Below are 27,157 nucleotides of genomic sequence, written 5' to 3' on the forward strand. Positions count from 1 at the left end.
GTGTTTTGGGTTCAGGTCAGATGAGATATGAATCCTGTCTGTGAGGGGCAAGTGCAAAGGGGTAAAAAGGCTGTTTGGAGAGAGCAAGGGCCTGTGCCTGGCTCAGGATAAGGCAAAGAGGTAATGATTCCTTCAGGAGGAAGATGTAGAAGGGGGAAATCCTAATAAAAGTATCTCAGTGGGAAGGTTGCTTCCCATTTGAGTGAAAAATATGAGGAAATTCTAGTGATAATTAAATGGTTCCTGAATATCACCAGGAGAAATACAGGATACTAATATTCTGTTTCTTTCTTCCATTTGGTAAAAATGGCAAGAAAACAAGGCAGACAGTGCTGAGGAGCCTTTATAAGTGAGTTAAGATTGCAACACCTGTTCATCTCATTGCTGGTCAGGTCTTTTGACTGACAGGCTGGGTAGTGTCACCTTCACCGTCACCCCTTTTGCCATCTCTCTTGGAGCTTTGTGCGTGGCCTGGGTTTTGAGAGAAGCTGCACTTCCTTTACGCATGCGCTTAGGATCCACTTTAGGAGAAATGCAGGGCAGTTGAGCTTCTTTGGCTTCTGTACCAGTTTCTTTCCCAAAACTACAGCAAATTCTATGTTTAAAAGTAATTGTCATTCTATTAATAAATAAAAAGTAACTCTTTAAGTGAAAATGTTTTAATGTTTTATGAGGAAAAATATTACTAAGAATGATTAGTCAGCCATATAGAAATACTTAGTTTTATGTGATTTTTACAGAGTTTCAGTTTATTTTCTGGTTTCAATAGAACAAGTTGAAATCATCGCAGAAGGATAAAGTTCGTCAGTTTATGATCTTCACACAATCTAGTGAAAAAACAGCAGTAAGTTGTCTTTCTCAAAATGACTGGAAGTTAGATGTTGCAACAGATAATTTTTTCCAAAATCCTGAACTTTATATACGAGAGAGCGTAAAAGGATCATTGGACAGGAAGAAGTTAGAACAACTGTACAATAGATACAAAGGTGAGTGTTTATTTGTGACTTTTAAGTATTTTGAACCAGGTTTCCAATGTTATGGGCATACCGTCAGAAATCAGATACTACATAAAATATAAATTGGATGGGTATGTCCAGCAGAGTTATACATCTTGTAATTATTTCAAGAGAACTGAGAGGAGGGATTATTTTCTTATTTTCACTAAAATATCTTTTTAGCCTCTTTACTTTCTTTTCTTCCTTTTTTCTTCCCTGATTATCCAATTTATGAATGGGAGGTGGGAGACTGGTTTTCTTCTCACTTTTATAAAACTCAGCCAAAGCTGGGTGTGGTGACATATGTTTGTAATTTCAGTACTTGGGAGGCTGAGACAAGAGGATTGCAGGTTTGAGGACAGCCTCAGCAAATAGTGAGACTCATCAAACTAGTGAAATCTTGTTTCAAAAAAAAAAAAAAAAAAAAGGCCAGGCATGGTGGCACATGATTTTGTAACTCCAGTGCTTGGGAGACTGAGACAGGAGGATCTCAGGTTGGAGGACAGCCTCAGCATACTGTGAGACTTCATCAGCCTAGCAAGACCTTTCTTTCTTTCTTTCTTTCTTTCTTTCTTTCTTTCTTTCTTTCTTTCTTTCTTTCTTTCTCCCTCTCTCTCTCTCTCTTTCTTTTCTTTTTCAAAATATTTTTTCAAAATAAAAATAAAATAAGGCTAAGGATATAGCTTGGAGGTAGATTACTCCCTGGGTTCAATCCCCAGTGCAAAAAAAAAAAGGGGGGGGTGCTGGGAATGTAGCTCAAGGTAGAACATCCTTGAATTCAGTCACCAGTACCCAAAACAAAACAAAAAACTCAGCTGAAGCAGATTTTAAGAAAACTTAATGCCCAATGTAGCGGCGCACTTCTGGGTAACCCCAGTACTTGAGAGGCTGAGACAGGATTGCAATTTGCAGCCTCAGCAACTTAGTTAGACCCTGTTTCAAAATAAAAAAATAAAAGGACTTGGTGTAGATCAGAGATAGAATGCCCCTGAGTTCAATCCCCAGAAAAAAGAAAATCCCACAAAAAAGAAAAAGTAAAAACAAAACTTAAATATAACTTTTTAAAGAATTATAAAGTGATATGTATTTTTAAAAGTTAAATAGGGCTGGGATGTAGCTTAGTGGTAGAACACTTGCCTAGCATGTGTGAGACCCTGTGTTTGATCCTCAGCACCATAAAAAAAAAAAGGTTATAAAGCACATAATAGGTGAATAAAAGATTAATACTTTATCTTTTTATTATTTGTTTTCCTTAGGTAACCAATATTTAGTAGTCTGGTGTGGATGCTTCTATGTCTTTTATATTTATGCATGTGCAGTTACTTTCAAAGTGTTCCTAGAAATGGAATTATATTTTATGTATAACTCATGCTTCATTTTCAAAGGATTTTTATGTTTTTTATTGCTGGAGTTATTGCCAGATTCTTTTTAGAAAGATGTTGGCAAATCATATTTGATAGCAGTGTAAGAGTGCCTCTTTCTCCTTGTGTTTATCATTTAGAAATGTTCCTGTCTGATAGTAGATACTGATTTTTTTCTTTTAAACAACAGATGTTTATATTGTTGAGATTAAGATTGAATTGGATAATTTATAGTTTTCAGGTCCTTATCTTAAGTGGTTGTGCTAGCATATGAATTTTGTTGTAAGAAATAATTTCTCTGTTAAACTTTTAATTTAAAATGCTACTTAATTAAAACAAGGATATGTTGACATAGAATCCCCGATCCTCCTATAGTGTGACCGATTTTTTTTTGGTACTGTGTGTTGAACTTAGAGCCATTCTACTTCTGGGCTACATCCCCAGCCCCATTTTATTTTTTAACTTGAAACAGGGTCTTAACTAAGTTGCTGAGGACCTCACAAAATAGCTGATGCTGGCTGTGAACCTGCAATTAATTCTGTCTCAGCCTCCCAAGTCCTGGGATTGCAAAGTGTGCACCACCACACTCAACCTACGGTATCTTATTCTAAATGTATGTTGATAACGAGACATTTTCATATGGATAAGTGAGACTTAAAAATTAAATGCTTGTCTGCATACACACCTCCTGTATACTTTAATAATGCTATTTAGGGTGCAAAATCACTGAATATTATCTGAAGAAAACATCTGTGAGAAGAATAATGCTTCATGCTCTCTGTATATTATGATCTGTTTTTCAGTTTTAGAAAAGTAGTGTAATAAAGTATGGCACTAATTTGATATTGCATTGTTATTTTTAAAGATCCTCAAGATGAAAATAAAATTGGAATAGATGGTATACAGCAGTTCTGTGATGACCTGGCACTTGATCCAGCCAGTATTAGTGTGTTAATCATTGCATGGAAGTTCAGAGCAGCAACACAGTGTGAGTTCTCCAAACAAGAGTTCATGGATGGTATGACAGAATTAGGGTGAGTATATAACTACTGTAGAATTATGAAACTTTAATTATGTCCTCATTTAAAATTTTTAATTTAAAATTTTACTGGCCCACAAACATTAGTATAAGTAGGAACAAACATGTTAGTTCCTTTGTTAGATAGTTTTCTGGGCTTGCTAAGTTACGTATATGATTATTACAGCCCATGCTATTTGCATTACTTTCATAATTTATTTCTAAGAAAGGTTCACTAGTATTCAAATATGCAAAGTACTTAACATAGAAAAGTGAAATGAGCAAAGGTTTTAAGTTACTTTCTAATGTGAAGCTGTGCACTCTGGTGAAATCCTAAAAACTGGGAGGTAATTTAGAAGTTACTAATTGCTTTTTGTTCCACTTATGCCTTGACAGCTGATTTGGTGTCTTTGTATAAATAGATTGAAAAGTTATGGGTGGAAGTTTTATTTATGACCCCTAGTTACATATATTTAACGAGACCACAAAAAGATTGAATCTGTGAGTAGCTAATAGGCTACCCTTTCTGTTTTTAGTGGGCTTCTGTTTGATAATATTTAACATTAATTGATCATTATTTTATTTCAGTAACTGTGCTTTGTACTTCACCTACTTCTTCACAACTTTGTGAGAGAAGCAGTGTTTATAACTCTTTTTAGAGTTGAGAGTAAGGTATAAAGAAATTATAGAATTAGGTAATAATTAAAGTCAGGCTTGAACGCCAGGCATTCTGCTTCTCAAGCCTGAGAGAGCCATTGTAATCAGTCAGTGTTCAGTCAAGACACAAAAACCACACCAGTCATTTGACTAGGGGAAGTGTAATAAGCTCTTTTAGTACGTAAAAGAAAACTCTTACGGTGTAACAGAGGTAGCAGCTGGACTTTAGGAACTGAAGAAATACCCACAAGGCTGAGATCAGAGCTTACTGGAGAGGGCTTGGCTGCTGCAGGAACAGGGTGCCTCTGATGAAGCTTCTACTCTGGTACTGGGTTAGAGCCACTTGCTGGGGAGCTGTGAGATTGTCACGCTGGTGGACACTGCTGGGACCACACTAAAGCCATTGCTCTCTGCAGAAAACAAACTGAGGTCAACATTTCTCCATCCTTTCCCAGCCTTTCATCATGCTGTCTTGGTAGAACATAACATTTAGCAAACTGACAGGAGAAGTGAAGTCTCAGGGTTTGTAGCCCACTATTAAGTAGGGCAGAGAAGGGTGGGCCTACAGCTGAGAGGCAATAACTTAGTAACACCCCTAGAGCCACAGCCAGGCCTGTCCTGAACTTGGAGGAATTTTCTATGCTGGGGACAACTTTCATTAGAATTTAGGGAAACAGTGTTTTTTTTCTCATTTGAAATGGAATTCATATAAAGTATGATGAACTTCCAACTTAAATGTGGATTGATTTGTTTATGGAGTCTTTGAGACATGGAATGTCTCTATCATAAGGCTGTTATGAGGAAGGTCAACCTTGGTACTTGGACTTTTTTAACTCACTGCTGTGTGCATTGTATGTCCCTATCCCTACGAACTACATTGTGATGTGGGATGATAGTACATCACTACAAATATAAAAATAAAAACTTGGATGTTTTGCAGATACAGAAAACCTTAATATTGATTTCAAATAATTCAGTTGGAGATGGTAGGTGCTCAGTTGATATTTATTTTTATTGTACTTTGTATATAACAGGAAGCAAGTTTTCAAGAAAAATTCTTCTTTACCTAAGCAAGAGGTCTACTTCTGGTTAGTTTGGAAGCTAGATAAGTGATTGTTATGCAGTGTCTACTACAGTTTGAACTGATGATTGTTATGCTGGTTACATTCTTACCTATTCACTGAAGCTGAATTGATAGTTCAGTGAATTATGTAATTAAAAGTTAATAGCCAGTTTCTTTTAAAAATAATTATTTCCAACATTTCATTACTCTAGATCTCTTTATCCTCTGCTGCCCTTATACAAGAGCCCCCCAATCCATGGTTTTGCTTTTTGAGTTTTCCGTGACTCATAGTCAATTGTGGTCTCAAATTATTCACTGGAAATTTTCAGAAATAAATAATTCATAAGTTTAAGTTGTGCATCATTCCAGCTACTGTGATGAAATCTTGTGCTGTCTTGCTCTGTCCTGCCCAGGATGTAAATCATTCCTTTGTCCTGTATATTTCACATTATATATGCTACCCACCTGGTAGTCACTTAGTAGGTAGCTGTCTTAGTTATCAGATCAACTGTATCAGTATTACAGTGTTTGTTATTAAATATCCCTTATTTTACTTACTAATGATCCCAAAGTGCAAGAGTAGTGATGTTGGCAATTCAGATATGCTTAAGAAAAAAGCTGGAAAAAGTGATATTTTGAGAGTTCATATTCACATAACTTTTATTATAGTATGTTATAGTTATTAGTTATTCATCTCTTACTATGCCTAATTTATAAATTAAACTTTATCACAGGTATGTATCCAGAGGAAAAAGCATACTATATATAGGGTTTGGTAATATCCAAGGTTTTAGGCATCCACTAGGGGGTTCTTGGAATGTATTCTCTATGGATAAAGGGAGATTACCATAGTTGTTTTATGTCATATAAAAAGATGAAATTCCAGCTGATTCTTTTAAAAAGAAGTTTTAGAAAATAAATATAAGCCCTCATAGGAATAAATAAGTTCTTAATTTTTAGTGAAAAAGTTAACCTTTATAAACTTAATTTTATAATGTAGATGTGACAGCATAGAAAAACTAAAGGCCCAAATACCCAAGATGGAACAAGAATTGAAAGAACCAGGACGATTTAAGGATTTTTACCAGTTTACTTTTAATTTTGCAAAGAATCCAGGACAAAAAGGATTAGGTAAGAATATTTTAAAATTATATTTGATGTTTCAAATATATTTAAATACATTATCATTTTTATAGTAGAAAGTTATGTATCTTGAGTATAAAGTCATGAAAATATCAATTATTGGAAAACAATAAGAAATAGTGTCAGACAATACTGTGCACATTGGATAATAGGGTTACCCTGTGTACCATATATGAACCACCAGTTTTTGAAAAGTAAAAACTATGAATACAGAAGATAGTGGTTAAAACTCCACTGACAATCATTTATGCATTCTTTCATTCATGAACCACAGGTCATTTTTGGATCTTAGGGTCCATGAAATAGCATCATAAGATTTCTGAGTCAGTGAATGCCCAATAACTTCATTTTTATTTGAAAACTTTAAAAAAAGATTAAAAAGAAAATGATTATAATGTATAATCGTATTAGTCAAAATTAGCTGTAAGGGTATAGATCACCTTAGCCACTCAACCACATAGTCTCATTGTTTATAGTTTAGATCGACCAATTTTTTTGTGTGTGTATGTGTTACTGGAGAATAAATCTAAGGGCATTCTCCCTCTGAGCTGTACCTCCAGTCCTATTTTATTTTTTTATTTTGAAATAGGGTCTCTCTAAGTTGCTGAAGCTGGCTTTGAACCTGCGATCCTCCTGTTGTCTTAGTCTGGGTTTATAGGCAAGTGCCACCATTCCTGGCTAGATCAAACAATTTATATTAAATGTAATGCCCATACCTTTGATTTGGGGATGGCAGGGGGATATGGAAATAAAAGATAACACTGTAATTTACACACTGCCTAAAAAGATTGGGTAGTAGCAGAGCTCATTGGCATGCCCTTGTAATCCAAGCAACTTGGCAGGCTTAGGCAAGGAGGATCATGAGTTTGATCTTGGCCCTGGGCAACTTAGTGAGACCCTGTCTCAAAAAATCAATAAAAAGGTCTGAGAAGTGTAGCTTAGTAACATAGAGCACCCCTGGGTTCAGTCTTCAATACCAGGGGATGGGGGATAAAATAGTAGCAGATAATAAAAAATAAATGCCTATGGTGGTTTTAGAGAAAGGGAGGAATAAATAAAAGAAAGAGTGGTTGGGAAATGCTTTCTGGACAAAGAAGGAAATAATTTATCTGGCTGGACAAGGGAAGGTAAAAGGTGTCCAGTGAGAGGATAGTTATGAATGAGAGTCTTAAACCTCAGAAATAAGCTTGCATTCTTTGGGGAAGAAAGAACTATATTGGTTTGATTTTAGTGAGAATGCTTGTTTGGAGATTAAATTAATGAGACACAATAACACAATAAAAATTAAATTAATGAGACACAACCACAGGCTTATTTTGAAACTGGGACAAAAAGGTTTACATTGGAATATGTGGTAGCTGGGAACCCACTGAAGATTTTGATGGTGGCAGTAATTGCCATTTAGTATGAGCTTATGGTGTGCCTGGCAGGGTGCTCTGTACTTTATATGTAGTGCTTTTAATATTTAACAGTTTTATGAGTTATTTATTCTTTCATTTATGCTGAATGCTAGATACATAAAAATCAAGTGCCTGTGAAGTAAGTCACTAAAATCAAATCCTTAACTTGTAGATGAGGAAATTTAGGCACAATTTAAATAACTTGACCAGTAATGGAAGTGAGTTTGGGTTTTGGCTTTCTGGTGCCAGGAATCAAACTCTCAGCCTCACCCATGGCATTCTACCACCCAGCAGTACCTCCAGCTCTTAAGTTTTTGTGTTACATTGGAGAAGTTAATGAGACCTCTTTAATAAACCTTTTTTTGTATTTTAGATTAGAGGGTGAGAAAAGTGTTCAGAAATAGATTATGACTAGGGATTAGGCCAAGAAACATTAAGAATAGAGAGGAATAAATATATAGCATATATGTTGAAGAACTAGCTTTAACATGACTAAATTGATTAAAAGTTTATAAAATATCTGTAAATCAGAATTCTAATTCTTTCAAATTGATTTGTTTGAAATATAGGTTGGGTTTTACTTTTTTTTTTAAGGTGTATTTTTGTATTTATTTATTTATTTATTTATTTATTTATTTTGTGGTACTAGGGGGTGGAACCCAGGGGCTTTCTATCTCTGGGCCACACCCCTAACCCTATTTTATAATTTATTTTGAAACAGTTTCACTAAGTTGCTGAGAGCCTCACTAAGTAGCTGAGGCTGTCTTCGAACCTCTGCAATCCTCTGGTCTCAGCCTCCCAAGCACTGGGATTACAAGTGTGCGCCACCATGCCAGGGTAAGGTGTATTTTTATTTTTAATTGACAGTAATTGTGCATATTGTTGAGGTACAGTGTGACTTTTTAATATACAATATATAGTGATCAAATTAGGATAGGTTTTGTTCTTTAAGGGAAAATTATCATTCTGCTGGCAAAATAAGCTGGTAGACCTAGGGTTAGTTTATCTGTATAGTAGAAAGCTCCTGGGTTCCGCCCCCAGTACCACGAAAAAAACAAAACAAAACAAAATAAAGAATAAAAAATAAGGCAGGGGGTGTAGCTTATAGATTGAATGCCCCTGGGTTCCAGCCCCATACCCGCGCAAAAAAAAAAAAAAAAGAATAATTTGGAAATATGGCACCGTTTTGAATAAAATTAAAGTGTTAGCCAGACATGGTGACTCATGTTTATAATCTCAATACTTAGAAGGCTGAGACAGAAGGATCAGAGTTTTTTGGCCAGCCTCAGCTATGTAGGCATGCTGCAATTTAGTGTGACCTTATTTCAAAATAATAAAAATAGGACTTGGTGGTGTGTAGCTCATTGGTATAATGCCCCAAGGTTCAACCCCCAATACTGAAAAAAAAAAAGTATTAGTAATGTCAACTTGATTTAAGGGACTGAAACTATTTTTTAGTTTTAGCCCAGCCCTTTAATATAAGCATGTAATAAGTAGTGTTTTGGGTGAACATATGATTATGATATTGTACCTGAGGTTTGTTTTTGTTTTTGTTTTGTTTTTGTTTTTTTTTGGCAGTACTGGGGATTGAAACCAGGGGCATTCTACCTCTAAGCTACACCCCAGCCCTATTTTTTATTTTTTATTTTGAAACAGGGTCTCACTGAGTTACAGAGGCCTCACTAGGTAACTGAGGCTGCCCATGAGCCAGGATCCTCCTGTTTTAGCTTCCCAAATGCTAGGATTACAAGCATGTGTCACCACACCCGGTTTGAATTTTTTTATTATATGGTGAAAAAAAGTAGAACTTTTATAGCTATTGGATGTTTTAATATGCCAAGTTGGAGTTTTAGATTATAGGAAGAAATTGAGAAAAGATTGTGAAGATACTAGGTTTAAAAATTATTACAACTTCCGGGAAGATGGCGACGGAGAAAAGCGGAGCTTACGAGCCCCACTAACAACCAATCTCTATTGCCACAAAATCAGCACCTTTCTTAGCCAGAAAACACCATCAGCAGAGAAACAAAAAATGTAATTACAAGGGACAGAGAAAAAGAGGGCTGGAAAAACGAAACACCAGAAAGAAACCAAACAGCAGTGCTGCGGCTGGAGCCGTGGTGCAGAACGGCGCGGGTGCCATCTTTCCTTGCAGCAACAGGCCCCAGAGAGGACGGGGACCCAGAACAGAGCTCAGAGCCAGAGAGAAGATACGCTGGCCTCATGCCCGAGGACGCGAAAGCAGTGCCTTACTGCTGGTGGCAGTGGCGAGTTCACTGGACCGCTACAGACCAACGCATTCAACAGCCCACCAAGCTCCAGAGAGGAGCGGCGGACAGTGAGCCGAGGTGAGCCGCTGCGGAACAGCCGGGAGGAATTTGGCAGATTTTTCGGTGCAGGGAGCATCTAAAGCTCCCAGTGGCTGGGCTCAGCACACCCTGCAGGGACTCAGAGCGGAGCTCAAAACCAGAGAAGAAATACTCCAGCCTCACGGCTGAGGGCGTGGCAGCAGCGCCATATTGCCACCGGCAGCAGCAGCAGCGAATTCACCAAGTCCACTACAGCTCCATCAGCGCACTCAACAACAGTGAGTCAAATGGGAGTCAAAGAGGAGAAATCCCAGTACTGTACTCCCAGGGACTTGACCCAGTAGGGGAGTGGCAGTGGCAGAGATATCACACCATAGGAGAACGCCCAACCTGGCACCCCCCATGGTCTAAAGCAGCCTTGATTAACTTGCAGGGTCTGAGACTCTGCGATACAACCCAGTAAAGGAGTAGTGGGGACTGAGATACCACAGACTCGAGATCCAGAGCACCTTAAGTGAAATCGTAGTGACCCAGAATAGAACCCAGAGAAGGCACAAACTTCTGAAATCATGGGAAAGAGGAATAACAATGGAGCAATGAATGCCCACAACCCCACAACATCAGAACCCGATAAAACAGAAATTCAGAGCTTTCTAGAAGATCAATCAGGAAAATAACTGTAGAAATAATAGAGGTGTTTCAAAAAGAATTCAGAGAGAGCCAAAAAGAGATAAAGGATGCAATTAATGAAGTAAAGGCCTCAATTCAAAGTACAAACAACCGATTAGACCACATGGAGAATAGAATCTTGCTCCTAGAAGATGATTACTCCAAAAATGAACACATAGTTTCTAATTTAGAAAAAAATATCCGACAGCAGGAATCTGACATTGAAGAAATATGGGCCCATTTTTAGAGAGCTAACCTAAGAATAATTGGAATAGAGGAGGGAAAAGAAGGTGAAACCAAAGGGATCAACAATCTCTTCAAGGAAGTAATAGCAGAAAATTTTCCAAACATAGAGCAAGAGGTCGTTACACAGGTCCAGGAAACTTATAGAACTCCCTTTAGACAGGATTGGAGAAGAGGAGCCCCACGCCACATAATTGTCAAAATGATCAACGTGGAAGCCAAGCAGAGAATCTTAAAGGCAACAAAAACAAAGGGCCAAGTGACATTCAGAGGCAAGCCAATTAGAATCACTCCAGACTTCCCAAACCAAGTCATGAGAGCCAGAAGGGCTTGGAGTAACATATTCCAAACTCTGAAAGAAAACCACTTCCAGCCAAAAATTTCCTACCCAGCAAAACTTTCTATCAAATTAGATGGGGAAATAAGAAGCTTCCATGACAAACAGAAACTGAAGGAATTTATGTCTTCAAAACCAGTGCTAGAGAAAATACTCAAAGAGATTAACTACAAAGAAGAAATAGGTAACACACACCAGAACCAGAGAAACAAGATTTTCCATCCAACAGACCACTAAGATTGGTTATCTGTGGAGATTCATTATTTATGTTAGTCTTTTACCTATCTCTAAATTGTATTGTTTGTTTTTATTGTTGCTAATTTTTAGGATTTCTAGTTGGAATATTAATATACCTTCAGATATAGCATTTGGAAATATTTTATCCCTTTCTATCAGTAACTTTTAACTCTGTTTACATTGTCTTTGGATATACAATATGTTTTTAGTTTTTAGGGAGTTTGTTTACCCTTTTGTTGCCTGTGCCATGAAATCATATCCAAGAAATCACTGCCAATTTCAATGTTGTGAGGTTTTATGACCCAGATTTTCTTCTAAAAGTTTATAGTCTTAAGATTTATAGTTAGGTCTTTTATCTATTTTGAGTTAATATTTGTATGGTGTTAGGTAAGGGTCCAATTTTATTCTTTTTCATGTAATTATTATTTTTCAACAATATCTAGTTAAAAGATTATTTCCTCCACCAAATGTTCGTGGAAACCTTGTCAAAAATAACTTGACAATATATGGAAGGATTTATCTCTAGGCTTTTATTTAACTCCAATGGTTTATATATCTGCCTTTAGAACAGTACTACAGTGTTTCAATTATTGTAGCTTTATATGGTTTGAAATAAAAAAATATACATCTTCTAGCTTTGTTCTTTTTCTAGATTGTTTTGGGTATCTAGAGTTCATATTCCACATTAGGATAGATTTTTTCTGAAAAATAAATAAAAGTATGATACTTTCACCTAAAAAAAATATTCTCTGGTAAGAAAGAAAGCAAAAAGAAATATTGAAATGTTATCTTTAAATCATCAAAGGCTTGGTATCAGACAAATGAAACTGTTATGTGAGATTACAATTTTTAATTTTGGATAAATTGCTATAATACTAGATGTCAACCACTAAGCCAAGCATGGGAAGGAGGGATGGGGAGGGAACAGGGTGGGGATTGGATAGGGGCTAACTGGGAGATGTGTGCATGTATGTCTACAAAAGTTTTTTTTGTATCCCACTATGATGTATGAATACGGTGCACCAATAAAAAAATAAAAAAATAAATAAAAACTATGTTTACTATCTAATAAGAATTGTGCTTAAGAAAAAATGTAATATTGTCTAATGGTTATAGAGGTTCTGTTTTGCACGAAGAGACTTCTGGAGATTCAACAGTGTGATTGTATTTAATGGTTGAACTGTATACTTAAAAAGGAAAGATGAGTTGGGCGTGGTGGCACATACTTGTAATCCCCGCATTTGGGAGGCTGAGACAGGATCGTGGTTCGTGCACAGGCTCAGCTACTTAGTGAGGCCCTTTGCAACTCAGTGAGACCCTGTTTCAAAATAAAGAATAAAAATTAGGGCTGGGGGTGTAGCTCAGAGGTAGAATGCCCCTGGGTTTCATCTTCAGTACTGCCAAAAAAAAAAAAAGATGGTAAATTTTATGTTACATGTTTTTAACCACAGTGAAAAAATTATTTAAGAAAAACCTATAACATTTTATAATAAAAGAGTTAGCCTTAATGTAGAATGTAAACTTAAAAATGAGTGTACATTAATTTACTAATTATAAAAAATATACCACATTTAAGTAAGATGTTAAAAACAGTAAGAATTAGGGCTGTGGATGTAGCTCCGTTTAGAACACTTGCTTAGCATGCATGTTTTGGTACTGGGTTTGATCCCCAAGCACCAAAAAAATCTGGGAACTGAGTAGAGGAAGGAAAGGAAGAGTGCTTAAGAGTGCTCTGTACTTTTGCCCAATTTTTTCTAAACCTAAAAAAGTAATCTATTAAAGCAGAAAAAAAGTGTAATAAAAGACAAAATTAAAGTTTTTCTTTTTCTTTTGCATTAGTGTTAGGTGTCAGGAAATGTAATGACTTGCTTAGTTGAAAAGCTTAATTAGAAAGAAAACAGTTTTCTTGACAACTTAAGGGTTCACAGGGCTCTTAAATTACAAGATTTGGCAGAGAGGAATTAAAAGATCATAGGAGAATAAGTGAGACCCAAGATAAATTGGCAAGAAGTGACAGTGACAACACTGTAGTTTGTTTATAAATAGCTGTGCTAGTCATAACGAGAGCTGGTGTTTTCCTTACTTTTTCCCTGTTTCTTCTTTCTGTTGGGGGTTGGGAGAGGGTTGCTTAAGATGGAATCCAGGCCTCATGAATGCTAGGCAAGTGCTCTGCCACAGGGCTACCACCTAAGCCCTATAACCCTATTTCTTGTGATATCAGGATGGGGCGCTTCCTAAAGTCTTGTATAAAATTTAACCTACCCCAAGTAGCAGCCCTTCCTGATACTTAATAGTTTCTATTTTTGAACCTACAGGAACTGTATGCACATTTTTTGGAGATTACTTCTGTCATAGGATACTTTTTCTTATTATTACAAAGTTCTTTCTTTTTAAGCTAACATCTTTATCATTTCTGCTATTGCTCATATTTGTCCTCCAGTGGTAACACAGAAGTCCAATCACTTAATGGTCACTGTCATTCACCCCTTTTCCTTTTTATCCACACTAGAATTCCAATTTATTTATACTATTCTTCATTTGAAGAAATGTTTGTTATTCCTGTGATTGTCCCCCCAAACACATTTCCAGTTTGTTTATCAAAATAGAGCTCCTAAAACTGAACATGATATTCCAGAAGGAAGCTGTTTGACATAGAGCGCTACTGTTGGTCTATCCATTCCATTAATTTGGTCAAAGATAATGTATATTCTTTAGCGGCCATGTAATTTTTTTTTTTCTTCCAATACTGGGGATGGAACTCAGGGGCATTCTACCTCTGAGCTATACCCGCTGCCCTATTTCTTATTCTTTATTTTGAAGCAGGGTCTCACTGAGTTGCAAAGGGCCTCACTAAGTAGCTGAGGCTGTACGTGAACCGCATTCCTCCGATCTCAACCTCCCGAATGCTGGGATTACAAGTGTGCGCCACCACGCCCAGCAGCAGCCATGTCATTTTATAAAGGACCATAATGAAACTTTGTTAGACTATATTCTGTAGGTCATTGTTTTCTGGGGTGGGTTCAGCTAGAATCTTTTTACTGGTTTTTATTGGTGGTACTGAGTAAAGAACCTAGAGGTATTCTGCCACTGAGAAACCCTTTTATTTGGCCGGGCGTGGTGGTGCACGCTTGTAATCCCCGCGCTTGGGAGGCCGAGACAGGAGGATTGCACAGGTTCGAAGCCAGCCTCAGCAACTTAGTGAGACCCTGTTTCCAAATAAAATATAAAATAGGTCTGGGAGTATAGCCCGGAGGTAGAAAGCCTCTGGGTTCCACCCCCAGTACCACCAAAAAAAAAAGAAAAGAAAAACCCTTTTATATTCTAAATTTTTGAACACAGTCTCAGTTGCTGAGGTTCGCCTGTGACTTCAATCCTATCCCAAGTACATTATAGGCATGTGCCACCTTACCCAGCTCAGCTAGAATCTTATATTAGCTGATTAGTACTTATCATTATTAGTACTTAGTATTGGTCTTATACTAGTTGAATTACAAGGTATGTGTGTGTTACTGGAGATTAAAGCCAGGGGTGCTTTACCTCTGAGATACACCCTTAGTCCTATTTTATTATTTTTTATTTAGAAATAGGGTCTATGTTGTGGAGGACCTTGCTAAGTTGCTGAGGCAGGCTGTGAACTAGCGATCCTCTCCTTTAGTTCTTAAGTACTGGAATTAAAGGTGTATGCCACCATGCCTGGCGATTTAACATTATTTGTCAAGAATTTATTATGAAATTAGGTGCAGTGGTATGTGTCTAGTCCCAGTATTCAGGAGGCTGAGGCAGGAGGATGGCTGTAACCCAGGAATTCTAGGCTAGCTTTGGCAAAATAGCAAGGCCCTGACTTAGGGGGAAAAAAATATAGCAAGGCCCTGACTTAGGGGGAAAAAAGGAAGAAAGAAAGAAAAGATTTACTCTAGCTGGTGTACCAGTACTTGGGAGGCTGAGACAGGAGGATTGCAGGTTCGTAGCCAGCCTCAGCTACTTAATGAGGCCTTCCGCAACTTAGTGAGACCCTGTTTCAAAAATAAAGAATAAAAAATAGGGCTGGGGGTGTAGGTTGGAGGTAGAATGCCCCTGGATTCAATCCCCAGTACCTCAAAAATAAAAAAAAAGATGTACTCTGATATTTAGAAATAATTTGGAGCCAGGCTGGGTGGCACAAGCTTATAATCCCAGTACTTAAGAGACTGAGACAGGAGGATCGCAGGTTTATGTTCAGCCTCAGCTACTTAGGCCCTCTGAAACTTAGATCCTGTTTCAAAGTAAAGAATAAAGAGCTGGGGGTATAACTCCCTGAGTTCAATCCCTAGTACTGTAAAATAATAATAATAATTTGGAAGGTGTTTTGTTTTTTTTTTTGTTTGTTTGTTTGTTTTTTTTTTTGTACTGGGGGTGGAACCCAGGGGCCTTCTACCTCCGGGCTACACTCTCAGACCTATTTTATATTTTTATTTGTAAACAGGGTCTCTTAACCCAGTGAGGCTGGCTTCGAACCTGCGCGATCCTCCTGTCTCCACCTTGAAGGTGATTACAAGCGTGCGCCACCACGCCCGGCAATAATTTGAAAGTTTTTTAAAGGGTATTTCCTTCTACATAATTTTATTTGGGTCTCATAACACCCCTTTGAGCTAAGTTGAAAACATTATCCTCTACATCATAGAGATAGACTACTAGTTAGAGATACCTACTTATTAAAAGCATATAACTTTATAGTTGGTGGAACTGGGACTCTAGACCTCAGGTGTTAGGACAGTATAGTCTGTATGCGTTTTGCTGTATTACTTTGTGCTAACTCTAGTTATTTCTAAATTAAGACATTGTGAATAGGATTTTTAATCACCATTCCATCTGCCATAGTGAGTAGGTAACATTTTGTTCTCCTTAGGGACTATGAATTCATTATCATATTCATTTTGCACTTAACTGATTATCCTTTATGAAATCCCACATTGCCTTTTTGATTTTTGTTTGAAAGAATGACATTGGAAAAGATAAAATAACGAGCCAGGTGTGGTGGTACATGCCTGTACTCATTGTACTTAGGTAAGTCAGGAAGATGACAGATTTGAGGCCATCCTCAGCAACTTTAGCAAAACCTTGTTGTAAAATAAAAAATAAAAAGAATGGGGGTGTAGATGGCAGGTAGAATGCCCCTGTTTTCAATTTCAGTCCCCAGTACCTAATTTTTGTCGTTATTGTCATCATGATCATCTTCTCCATCTTATCAAAGATAACAGAAACAGAAATAAAATAATGACAGTGGGTGTGTCTGTTTGAATTTTAAATTACTTTTTGAGCTTGAGGATTCATTCTGCAGGTATCTCAATTTTAGACAGTACTGTTACTAGGTTTTCCATTGAGTTTGCTCTCTTTTTAATACTACTTCAGAATCTTAAGAATTTTTTGATTATTAAAAATAAAAGTAGTAAGGACTCTTTTATTTGGCAGTGTTATAAATGCTTTATCCTGTATTAGCTCAATCCTTATGTAGGTACTACTATGTAATGGTTTATATATAGAATGTCCCTGTAAGAGTCCATGTATTTATGTTCAGAGGTGACATAACTGAATCATGAGGGGTCTGATCTTTTTAGAAGATAAATCCAGTGGTGGATTAATAATGAATTTATTGGGTGGTAAGGTAGGCGGGTAGGGTGTGGCTAGAGGAAGTGGGTCACTCCCACCTGGAAGTGACATAGGAGACTATGTGTGTCCCCTGTCCTGGCTTTCTGCTGCTTGCTGGTATTCCCTGCTCTGCAGATGTGGCACAGCCTGACAGGGACTTGAAACCTCCAGAACTTCTTGTGAGCAAATGAATCTTCTAAGGGGTGTGGATAGGTATTTGGGTCACAGCAGTGAGAATGCTGATGAAACATGTTTTGCCTTCATTTTAAGTACAGAGAGGTTGCCCAGGGTCATGGGGAAGAGATGAGGGTTTACCAAGACTAAAAATTCATGTTCTAAATGACTTTATTAAACTACCTCTCTCTAGTGATGCTCTTCTGTCACTCAGATTTCTGTCTGAAGCGCCAATTTTTTCCCTATAGCTATGGCATTTATCATACAAATTTAATATTATATATGTCTCTTCTTAGTCATAATTTATTAATAATCTTGAGCCTTTCCATTCAGAAACATATATTGACTATTTACACTGAGAACATGGTATCAGCAGGGTCTTAGGTCTGTTTTGATGTGCCTGTGAATGATGTCTTCAAAAAGGTTATAGCCAACCATGATGCCACCCACCTGTAATCCCAGGTTCAAAGTCACCCTCAGCAATTTAGTGGGACCCTGTTTCAAAATAAAGAAAAAAAATTAGATGGGGTGTAGTGTGGAGGTAGAATACCCTGGGTGTGATCCTCAGCTTCACATATATGCAAAAAACAGGTTATAAATTTTCTTTTTCAATTTTTGGTACTGGGAATTGGACAAGGGGCATTCTACCTCCAAGTTATACCTCCCCCTTTTATTTTTTGTTTTGAAACAGGGTCTCAAGTTGTGGAGTCCCTTGCTAAGTTGCTTAGGCCGTCCTCAAACCTGCAACCCTCTTATCTCAGCTTCTCAAGTACCGGAATTACAGAAATGTACCATCACACCTGGCTAAAAAGGTTATAATTTTTTGGGCCTTGATGGTTGTACATTTTCAAGGCTGAAAGAAAAAAGCCATCCCAGGTGTAGGGATTAACATGTTCAAGTTGCTTAGAGGTGAGAGAATAACATACCTTTGAGGAACTGCAAGTACATTTATTTTACTTGAAGTATAGATGTTATCTGAAGGCAACAGAAAATCATTGCAGAATTTTAACATAGAAGTAATACTAGAATCATCCTCAAAAAGTGCACTTTAGATATACTGTAGTTCTTTAAAAGGAACAGAGGCAGGATTAGAAGAGATATTGGTTATAGCCTGTTGTAGAGAGATAGCTAGTAATGAAGAATACTCTAATTTAGGCCGTCCATTGAAGATAGAGAAAAAAGTAGATTTAAAAGGCACTCTAGCCGGGCGTGGTGGCGCATGCTTGTAATCCCCGCGCTTGGGAGGCAGAGACAGGAGGATCACGCAGTTTGGAAGCCAGCCGCGCTGGCGTAAGAGACCCTGTTTCAAAAATATAAAATAGGTCTGGGAGTGTAGCCCGGAGGAAGGAGGGCTTCCAGGAACCCCAGTACCACTAAAAAAAAAAAAAAAAAAAGGCACTCTAGCAGGGCATGGTGGCACACGCTTGTAATCCCCGCGCTTGGGAGGCAGAGACAGGAGGATCACGCAGGTTTGAAGTCAGCCATGCTGGCTTAAGAGACCGTTTCCAAATAAAAATATAAAATAGGCCTGGATGTAAAAGAGCTTCCAGGAACCCCAGTACCACCAAAACAACAACAACAACAAAAAACACAAACCAAAAAAAACAAAAACAAAAAAAAGGTGCTCTAAAAGCCAGGTGTGGTGGTACACACCTGTAATCTCAATACTTGGGAGGCAAGTACTCAGGAAGACAGCCTCAGCAATGTGGGGAGGAAACCTAGTAAGACCTTGTTTCAAAACAAAAAGGTAGAATGCCCCTGGGTTTGGTCCCTAGTACCACAAAACAAATAGTAGTTAGAAGACAAAATGAGAGACCTTCTCTTGGATGTATGTGAGGAGGAAGAATAGTTTTCTTTAAGGAATCTCAATGTGAGATATTTGGAAAACTTTTGGGTTGTTTTTTTGGTAGTCATAATGACCAAGAGTTTCTACTTGTATTATAAGGGTGCTAAATGTCCTATAATGCATAGGACATTTCCTCACAGTGAGAACTTGTTTTTCATTGGGAAAACAATGAATAAGGGGTTAGGACATTCATTGGGAATGAAAGGAGATAATGAATTCAGTTTGAGCTTTAGTTTGAGTTATTTGTGGGTATTCAGTTGAAGGTGACCTTAGGTAATTATATGATTGTCATATACAGAGAGGTTTCAATTTAGGGATCATTAGAGGTGGTGGGATATATTACATGAAAAAAGGTATAGGTTTGAGCTTTCAAATAGAAAGAGAAGCGGTTGTTATTATCACACACTGTTACAGGACAATAACATTGAATAAATGAGCAGAGGAAGAGGAGCTAGTAAAAGAGAATGAGAATGCCAAAGAGAACACAGGAAAATTGATAAGAATGTTATCAGTGAAACTGAAGGAAGTGACGATCCTATTCAAAAGGCGAGCTTAGTTCTGTCAAATGTGGCAGAAAGGTAAATTAAGGAATAAAAGTATTTGACAACTAGAAATGTCTGATAACTTTAAATTCAGAGGGAAATTGATAAAGGTGGACACTGGTTAATAAGGTTAGAGTGTGTGGAAGTGCCAGGCATGATAATGTATGCCTGTAATCCTAGTACTTGGGAGGCTTGAGAATTCAGGATCACAGGTTTGAGGATAGCCTCAGGAAGTAGTGAGACCATCATCAACCTAGGGAGACTGTTTAAAAATAAAAAATTAAAATATAATAGGGCTGGTAGTGTAACTCCGATGTAAACCTCAGTACCACAAAAAAGAAACAGAGTGCGTGGAAGGTGAAGAAATTAGCCAGTGAATGTAGACTATAAGAAATTCTCTTCTTTTACAACTTGAACTTTCAAACATTATGTGTATACTCTTAACTCTTGTCAGATTCTTATTTTAGGGTGTCAGCAGACATGGGCATTCATAGATGCCTCATGGTTGTAGATACTTGAGTATTTCATTGTCATCCATATTTTACATAATTGAAAAGGGAAAACTTAAACTAGTAATAAGCTTAGTTCTCATAAATTAAATGCATGATAAATGAAGTGAATCAGGCATGCTAAGAACACCAAATCTTTAGTCTCATTTGAACATTAAGTACACGTAAGTCAGACAGATAAATGTTGAGTTAATAAAGAACAGAATTAAATAACCTGGAAGAAATGTTGAAGAATATTAAATCTGGAAGGAATACTAAAGAGTATAATGGCAAAAAAGGAAGTACAATTAGAAATTGTTGTCGCTTTTTTTTTTAGTTTTCTTAAAACATATTAGGATCTGATTTTTTATTTTCAGTCACGTTTTCAGGAACATACATACATACATAAAAGTAAAGGACTACACATACTGTTTCGTGTGTATATATGAAGGGAAGGAGAAAAATTAAAGGGATAAGAGATCCAAGAAAGAAAGATTTCTAAAAGATAGGTGATAACCTGAACATGTTTCTCTGGAGCATGAAAGACCAGAGCAGGGGCAGGGTTGGAGATGTAGGGAGAGGAGGGGCAATGAAGTGACAAGATTTCTTGAAGAGTAAGAATGATAATGGGTCCAGAAATAGAAAGAGAAAGAGCTTCTTGGGTAGAAGAGGAAGAGGCACCTTTTCCATTTAGTTTGAGGGAAAATAATGATGGACTTGAAGGTAAATAATAAACTCATTTGGATGTGAAACCGTAGGAAGCTTATTCATTCAGCAGTTTCTGAATGCCTACTCTGTTTGTCTGCTAATTTGGGAAAATGTAACTCCTGTCCTTGAAGAAGTTAAGGTCTATTGAACATGAGAATTTTTTTTTTCTTAAGGAGAAAATGATATAATCATCTTAAATGAATTAGAGTAGGGAATTAAGGAAATTGAAAAATCTGCTGGGAGAAATTTAAGAGGTAGCTTTTGTTGTTGTTTGTACGTGTTAAACACGTTTGCCACTGAACAACATCAAACCTTCCCCAGCCTGATAGTCTTTTTTTTTTTTTAACAAGCAAAACAGTGATCACCTTACTAAAGTTGTAGATAATTGATGTGATGGCATTAGTGTTGAAATGGTTTTTTTCCAGGAGGATTGAAGATTGTCCTCATCTAGGATTAGAATTTTGCAAAGCAGTTGAATTTAAAAGATAGCAAAGGAAAGGTCATAAAGAATGTATAGGGTTGGGTGTGGTAGTGCATGTTTATGATCCTAGTACTTGGGAGGCTAAGACAGAATTACAGGTTTGAGGCTAGCTTCAGCAATTTAGTAAGGTTCTCTGCAACGTAGTGACACCTGTTTAAAACAAAACAAAACAAAAATAATAGGGGTGGAGATGTAACTCAGAGTTAGAATGTCCCCTGGGTTCTATCTCCAGTACCATAAAAAAGAATAGGTAGGAACAGTATGATTGAAATAGGGTTTCAAGAAAAGGGAGTGAAAGGAAAGGAGCCTGCTGAGACTGAAGAACATATGTAGGTGAATAGGAGAAAGAGAGCTGCAGTAATTAAGAATATATGTGAGATATTGGTGTTTAAAGTTAGAGTCAGAAAAATTTGGAGTAGAGTGTTGAGTCAGCTTTTTGTCACTGTGGATAAACTACTCAACAAGAACAACTTAGGGAAAAGATTCTTGGTTCATGTATTCAGAGGTTTTATCCATGGTCCACTGGATCCAAGGCAAAAACATAATGGTGGAAGGGTATGGCAGAGGAAAGTTGCTTAGCTCCTGGCAACCAGAAGACTGACCAGGAGTTTGGGTCTGGAACAAGGTGCAGTCTCTAAGGGCATGCCCCCAGTGAACTATGTACTCCAACCATGCTCCACCTGCCTATAGTTCCCACCACTTCCAAGTAGCATTTAGCTACTGGCGGATTAATCCACTGATGGGGTCAGAGCCCATGATCCACTCACTTCCCAAAGCTCCACCTCTGCCTTGCTGCTCTGGGGACAAGCCTTCATTCCACACATGAGATTTGGGGGGTCATTCCAGATCCAAACCATAACATTCTGCCCCTTATCCCTAAAGGCTTATGTCTGTCCCACAATGCAAAATGCAGATCACTTACCCAGTTTTTACTTAGATTTTATTGTTGAGGTTTTTGAGTTTTTATATATTCTGGATGTTAATCCTTTGTCAGATGAATAGTCTTCAGAACTACAACCCGTTCTGTAGGTTGTCTACAAACTGTCTTGTTTGCTATGCAGAAGATCCCTGGTTTGATATAATTAATATGTTCATTTTTTTCCTTTGGTTTCCTGTACTATACGTTTTTGAGGCCTTACTCTTCCATGACCACAAATCAGTAATGTCTTGAAGTGTTTTCTCTGGGTTTTTTTTTCTAGTAATTTCATCATTCAGGTCTTTTGTTTAGGTCTCTGATCCATTTTGAGTTGATTTGGGTAGGGTAAGAGGAGGTAAGTTTTAGTCTTCTACGTATGGATATCTAGTTTTCCCAGCTCGATTTATTGAAGAGGCTGTCCTTTGTCCAGAACTGGTAGACTATAGATGCATGGGATTATTTCTTGGGTCTCTTTTCTGTCCAGTGATGTAGTTTTGGCTATATAACTCAATAAGTATGTCTTAAAACCAGATTATGATACCACCAGCTTTATTCCTTTTTTTGAGGGGGGGAGTTGCAGTACTGCAGATTGAGCCGGGAAGGTTTTACATTCCAGCTCCCTTTTTTTCTTATTTTATCTTGAGATAGGGTCTCACTGACTTATCCAGGCCTGTCTCAAACTCATGATCCTCCTGCCTCTGCCTCCCAAGTAACTGGGATTGCAGGTGTGCAGCACCACACCTGGCTCCTGATTGCTTTGGCTATTTGGATTTTTGTCCCCCACCCCCACTCTATAGTTGGGATTGAACCCAGGGTTTTGTGCTTGCTAGGCAAGTGCTCTACCACTAAGCTACATCTCTAGACCTTATTCAAGGTCTTTTGTGCTTTCATATGAGTTTTAGGATTTATTTTTTTATAGTTCTGTGAAGAATGTCATTAAGTTAGGGACATTTTTAACACTTTTCCTTTTTTTGGTGATACTGGGGTTCCTGGAAGCCCTTCTACCTCCGGGCTACACTCCCAGACCTATTTTTACATTTTTAAAATTTGGAAACAGGGTCTCCTAAGCCAGCGCACGGCTGGCTTCGAACCTGCGCGATCCTCCTGTCTCTGCCTCCCAAGCACGGGTATTACAAGCATGCGCCACCACACCCGGCTCATTTTTTAACACTTTTAATCATGAACTTTTTGTGTCTTTTTGTTTGTTTGTTTGTTTGGTGATTTTTTTTGCAGTACTGGAGATTAAACCCAGGGGTGTTGTACCTCTGAGCTATATGTCCAGCCCTATTTTTTATTCTTTATTTTAAAATAGGGTTTTACTAAGTTTCAGAGCACCTCACTGAGTAGCTGAGGATGGCTGGTGGTGAACCTGCGATCCTCCTGTCTCAGCCTCCCCAGTACTGGGATTCAAGTGTGTACCACTGTGCCTGGCTTTTTGTGTGTGTGTGTGGTATTGGGGTGGAACACAGGGGTATTCTACCTCTTAGCTATACCTCTACTCCTATTTTTTATTCCTTATGTTGAAACAGAGTCTCACTGAGTTGCAAAGGGCCTCATTAAGTAGCTGAGGCTGTCCAAGAACTGTGATCCTCCGGTGTCAGCCTCCCGAATGCTGGGATTACAAGTGTGTGCCACCTCTCCTGGCATTTTTTTTTTTTTTACATTATAAGTTTTCACTGAAGAATACTTTCACTTCCTTGTCTAAATTTATTTGTAGATATTTTATTTTCTTTTATAGGTATTGTGAATGGGTTTACTTGTTTTCTCAGAAAGTACAGTATTGATAGAAATGCTGCTGAGTTTTGTATGTTGATTCTGTCTCCTTCAATTTTACTGAATTTATCAGTTTCAGCAGCCTTTTGGTGGAGTCTCTTTTAAAAGAATATGGTTTTTGAACTGAAGGCAAGTATAATCTAAATAGATTACAGTGCTTGTCTGACTTTTCACATGGATGTTGAAGACCTTCGTAATGGCAGAACATGGGATGAAGAAAGACAGTGAGCCAGTCGTCAAATACATAGTGAAAGTGACAGCTTTGATAGGAGCTTGGTAGAGGAAAGAGATGAGAAGAGGAAGTGATGGAGCTAGCTGGTATGTTTCAGAGAGCAGATAGGTATTCCCGTGAAGGTGGAAGTGTAATGATTCAGAGGTAGTGTTCTGAAGAAGTGTCCATGTTTTTTTGGAGGGTGGGAGGAAATCAGGCACAGTGGTGCACATTGATAATGCCAGTACTTGAGAGGCTGAGACAGAAGCATCGCAGTTTTGAGGACAGCCTCAGCAAGTGGTGAGACTCTCATCAACCTAGTGAGATACTGTTTCAAAACAAAAAATACGGCTGGAGTTGTAGAATGCCTCTGAGTTTAATCCCCAGTACCTGGTGATGATGATGATGATGATGACGACTACGATGATGATGATGATAAATGTGGAAGAGAGAATTAAAAGCTTCCACTTGAAAGCATTGACAGAAATGAGTGTCCTTTGGGTAGGACTCGGCTTTAGATAACAAAAGGGGATGGAGGGGGCATTCTCTGAAAAAGCTCAAGATGCAAGTTTAGTTGTGTTATAATAAACATTCACTTCAGGGTACTATAGGGGAAAGAGGAGGACAAACAGGGAGAATAAAACTCAAGGGGGAAAAAGTTACAGTTACGGGAATTGGGATGGAAATCAACAGAAAACTAGAGGTTTGCAGTTTGTATTCATAGTTAGAAATGATAGATGGAATTAACTACCCCCCTAAATTTAAATAGAATTCAGATAAAAGTATAGTGTCTTCTTGAGTTCCTGTGAGGCTAGAGTCCATCAGAAAAGGAGAATAGGCAGTGAGGGTGAGACAGCTTCATTCCACTGTGATGGGTTCCCTCACCTGTTTCCCATAGATGTGGTACCCAAACCTCAGCATGTTTTTGCTCCAGTCATTGATGAGACTTTTGGATGGATTGGGATTAGTAACAGAATAGTGTTGTTCCTAGAGAGTGTTCTTCTAGTTTGGACTTATTCTCTTAACATTTAAGAAAATGGTTGTTGAGCCGGGTGTGGTGGCACACGCTTGTAATCCCCATGCTTGGGAGGTGGAGACAGGAGGATCGTGCAGGTTCGAAGCCAGCCTCAGTGGCTTAAGAGACCCTGTTTCCAAATAAAATATAAACAAATAGGTCTGGGAGTGTAGCCTGGAGGTAGAAGGGTTCCATCCCTAGTACCACCAAAAAAAAAAAAAAAAAAAAAAAAAAAAAGTTGTTTAATCATCTAACTATTATCTTAGTTTCAAATTCTCCCCTTATGGTAGAAGATGTTCTGTATCACCAGAGAGATATTAAAAAACCCTATCTTCTACCATTCTAAGCATTCTTATTCTTAGAGTCCTTTTAAAAAATTCTTAAAGAAGCTGGGAGTGGTGGCTTATTGCCTCTAATCATAATACTTGGGGGGTTAAGACAGGAGGATGGCAGGTTCAAGACCAGCCTCAGTAATTAAGCGACACCCTGTTTCAAAACAAAAATAAAAAGGGCTTAGGGTATAGCTTGGAGATAGAATGCCTCTGGGTTCAAACCCTAGTGCCAAAATAAATAATAAATAAAAATCCTTAAAGATTAGTTCTGTATGATTCGTGTGTGTGTGGTGTGTGGTGTGTGTGTGTGTGTGTGTGTGTGTGTGTGTGTGTGTGTGTGTCTTTGCCTGTGTCTGAGTCTGAATAGGGACTGAACCCGCAGCCTTACTGATGCTAGGCAAAGTATTCTACACTAAGCTACATCATCAGCCTTTTTTCATCTAATTTTGAGATAGAGTTTTACTAAGTTGCCAAGGCTGGCTTCAAACATGATTCTCCTGCCTCAGCCTTCCCAGTAATTGGAAATACAAGTATATGTCACATACCCAGTTTATATGATTTATTCTTGATGGATTCCTCCAGGTTTTCTAGCATTTGTAATTTTAATTGATTTCTTACAAGTCATCTGTTTTTGTCAGTGAATCAGTATCAAGCTTACTACTATTGTGTGTGTGTGGGGGGGTGCTGGGGATTGAACCCAGGCATTCTACCTTCGAGCTACACCCACAGCCCTATATTTTATTCTTTATTTTGAAACAGGGTCTCACTAAGTTGTGGGGGCCTCACTAAGTAGTTGAGACTGGCTGCAAACCCAGATCCTCCTGTCTCAGCCTCCCAAGCACTGGAATTACAAGCTTCTGCCACCACACCAGCTTTCAAGTTTACTTCTTATTTTAAAAAATTGGACCAGCACTCCAATTTTCTTTCCTAGTTTTTCATGTGCCCTCAGATTATCAAGAGTGGCTTGGGACCACATCTACAGTAAGTTTTCTCAAGTGTGGTTATTTTTTTTTTCTTGGAGGTATAATTCACTAAAGCTAGACAACTTCCTTAAGACATGATAGTTCATCTCTCTATTGTATGACAGGTGTAGTTCTTTGTCATGTTGGTTTCTTTGCATCTTTCCTGTTTCTACTCAGTAACTAATTCAAGGGCCACTTATGTTGTGTTTGGCAAACTTTCAAAATTAATAAACTTAATTTGTTAATTTTAATTTTTTGTGGTACTGGAGATTGAACTCAGGGGCATTTTACTCCAAGCTACACCCCCAGCCCTTTTTTTTTTTTAGTTTTGTTTTGAAATAGGATCTCGCGAGGATGTTAAGAGACTCACTAAGTTGCTGAGGATGGTTTCAAACCTGAGATCCCCCTGTGTCAGTCTCCCAATTACTAGAATTACAGGCCTGTGTCACCCAGCTTTAATTTGTGTATGTGGGGGGTGCTGGGGATTGAACCCTCAGGGGCATTGTGCCTCTGAGTTGCACCCTCAGCCCTATTTTATTTTTATTTTGAAACAGGATTTCACTAAATTTCAGAGGGCCTCACGAGGTTGCTGAGATTAGCTGAGAACCTGTTTTAGCCTCTCAAGTACTAGGATTACAAGCACGGGCCACCA

The 27,157-nt window shown here is 38.0% G+C and overlaps 1 protein-coding gene across 1 annotated transcript in view; it reads left to right on the forward strand.

Moving 5' to 3' along the window:
* Positions 1-775: 775 nt before the first annotated feature.
* The window catches only part of DCUN1D1 (defective in cullin neddylation 1 domain containing 1), a gene marked incomplete at its 3' end in the record, with an annotated part of 30,840 nt that continues 4,458 nt past the window's right edge, over positions 776-27,157 (forward strand). The window contains exons 1-3 of the mRNA XM_080696880.1: positions 776-986; positions 3,222-3,390; positions 6,095-6,225. Coding sequence (XP_080553006.1) covers positions 812-986; positions 3,222-3,390; positions 6,095-6,225 — 475 coding nt within the window. The 5' untranslated portion in view covers positions 776-811. The remainder of the gene's footprint in view (positions 987-3,221; positions 3,391-6,094; positions 6,226-27,157) is intronic.

Source organism: Muscardinus avellanarius, assembly GCF_963383645.1.
Source record: "Muscardinus avellanarius genome assembly, chromosome: 5".
NCBI classification, from domain to species: Eukaryota; Metazoa; Chordata; class Mammalia; order Rodentia; family Gliridae; genus Muscardinus; species Muscardinus avellanarius.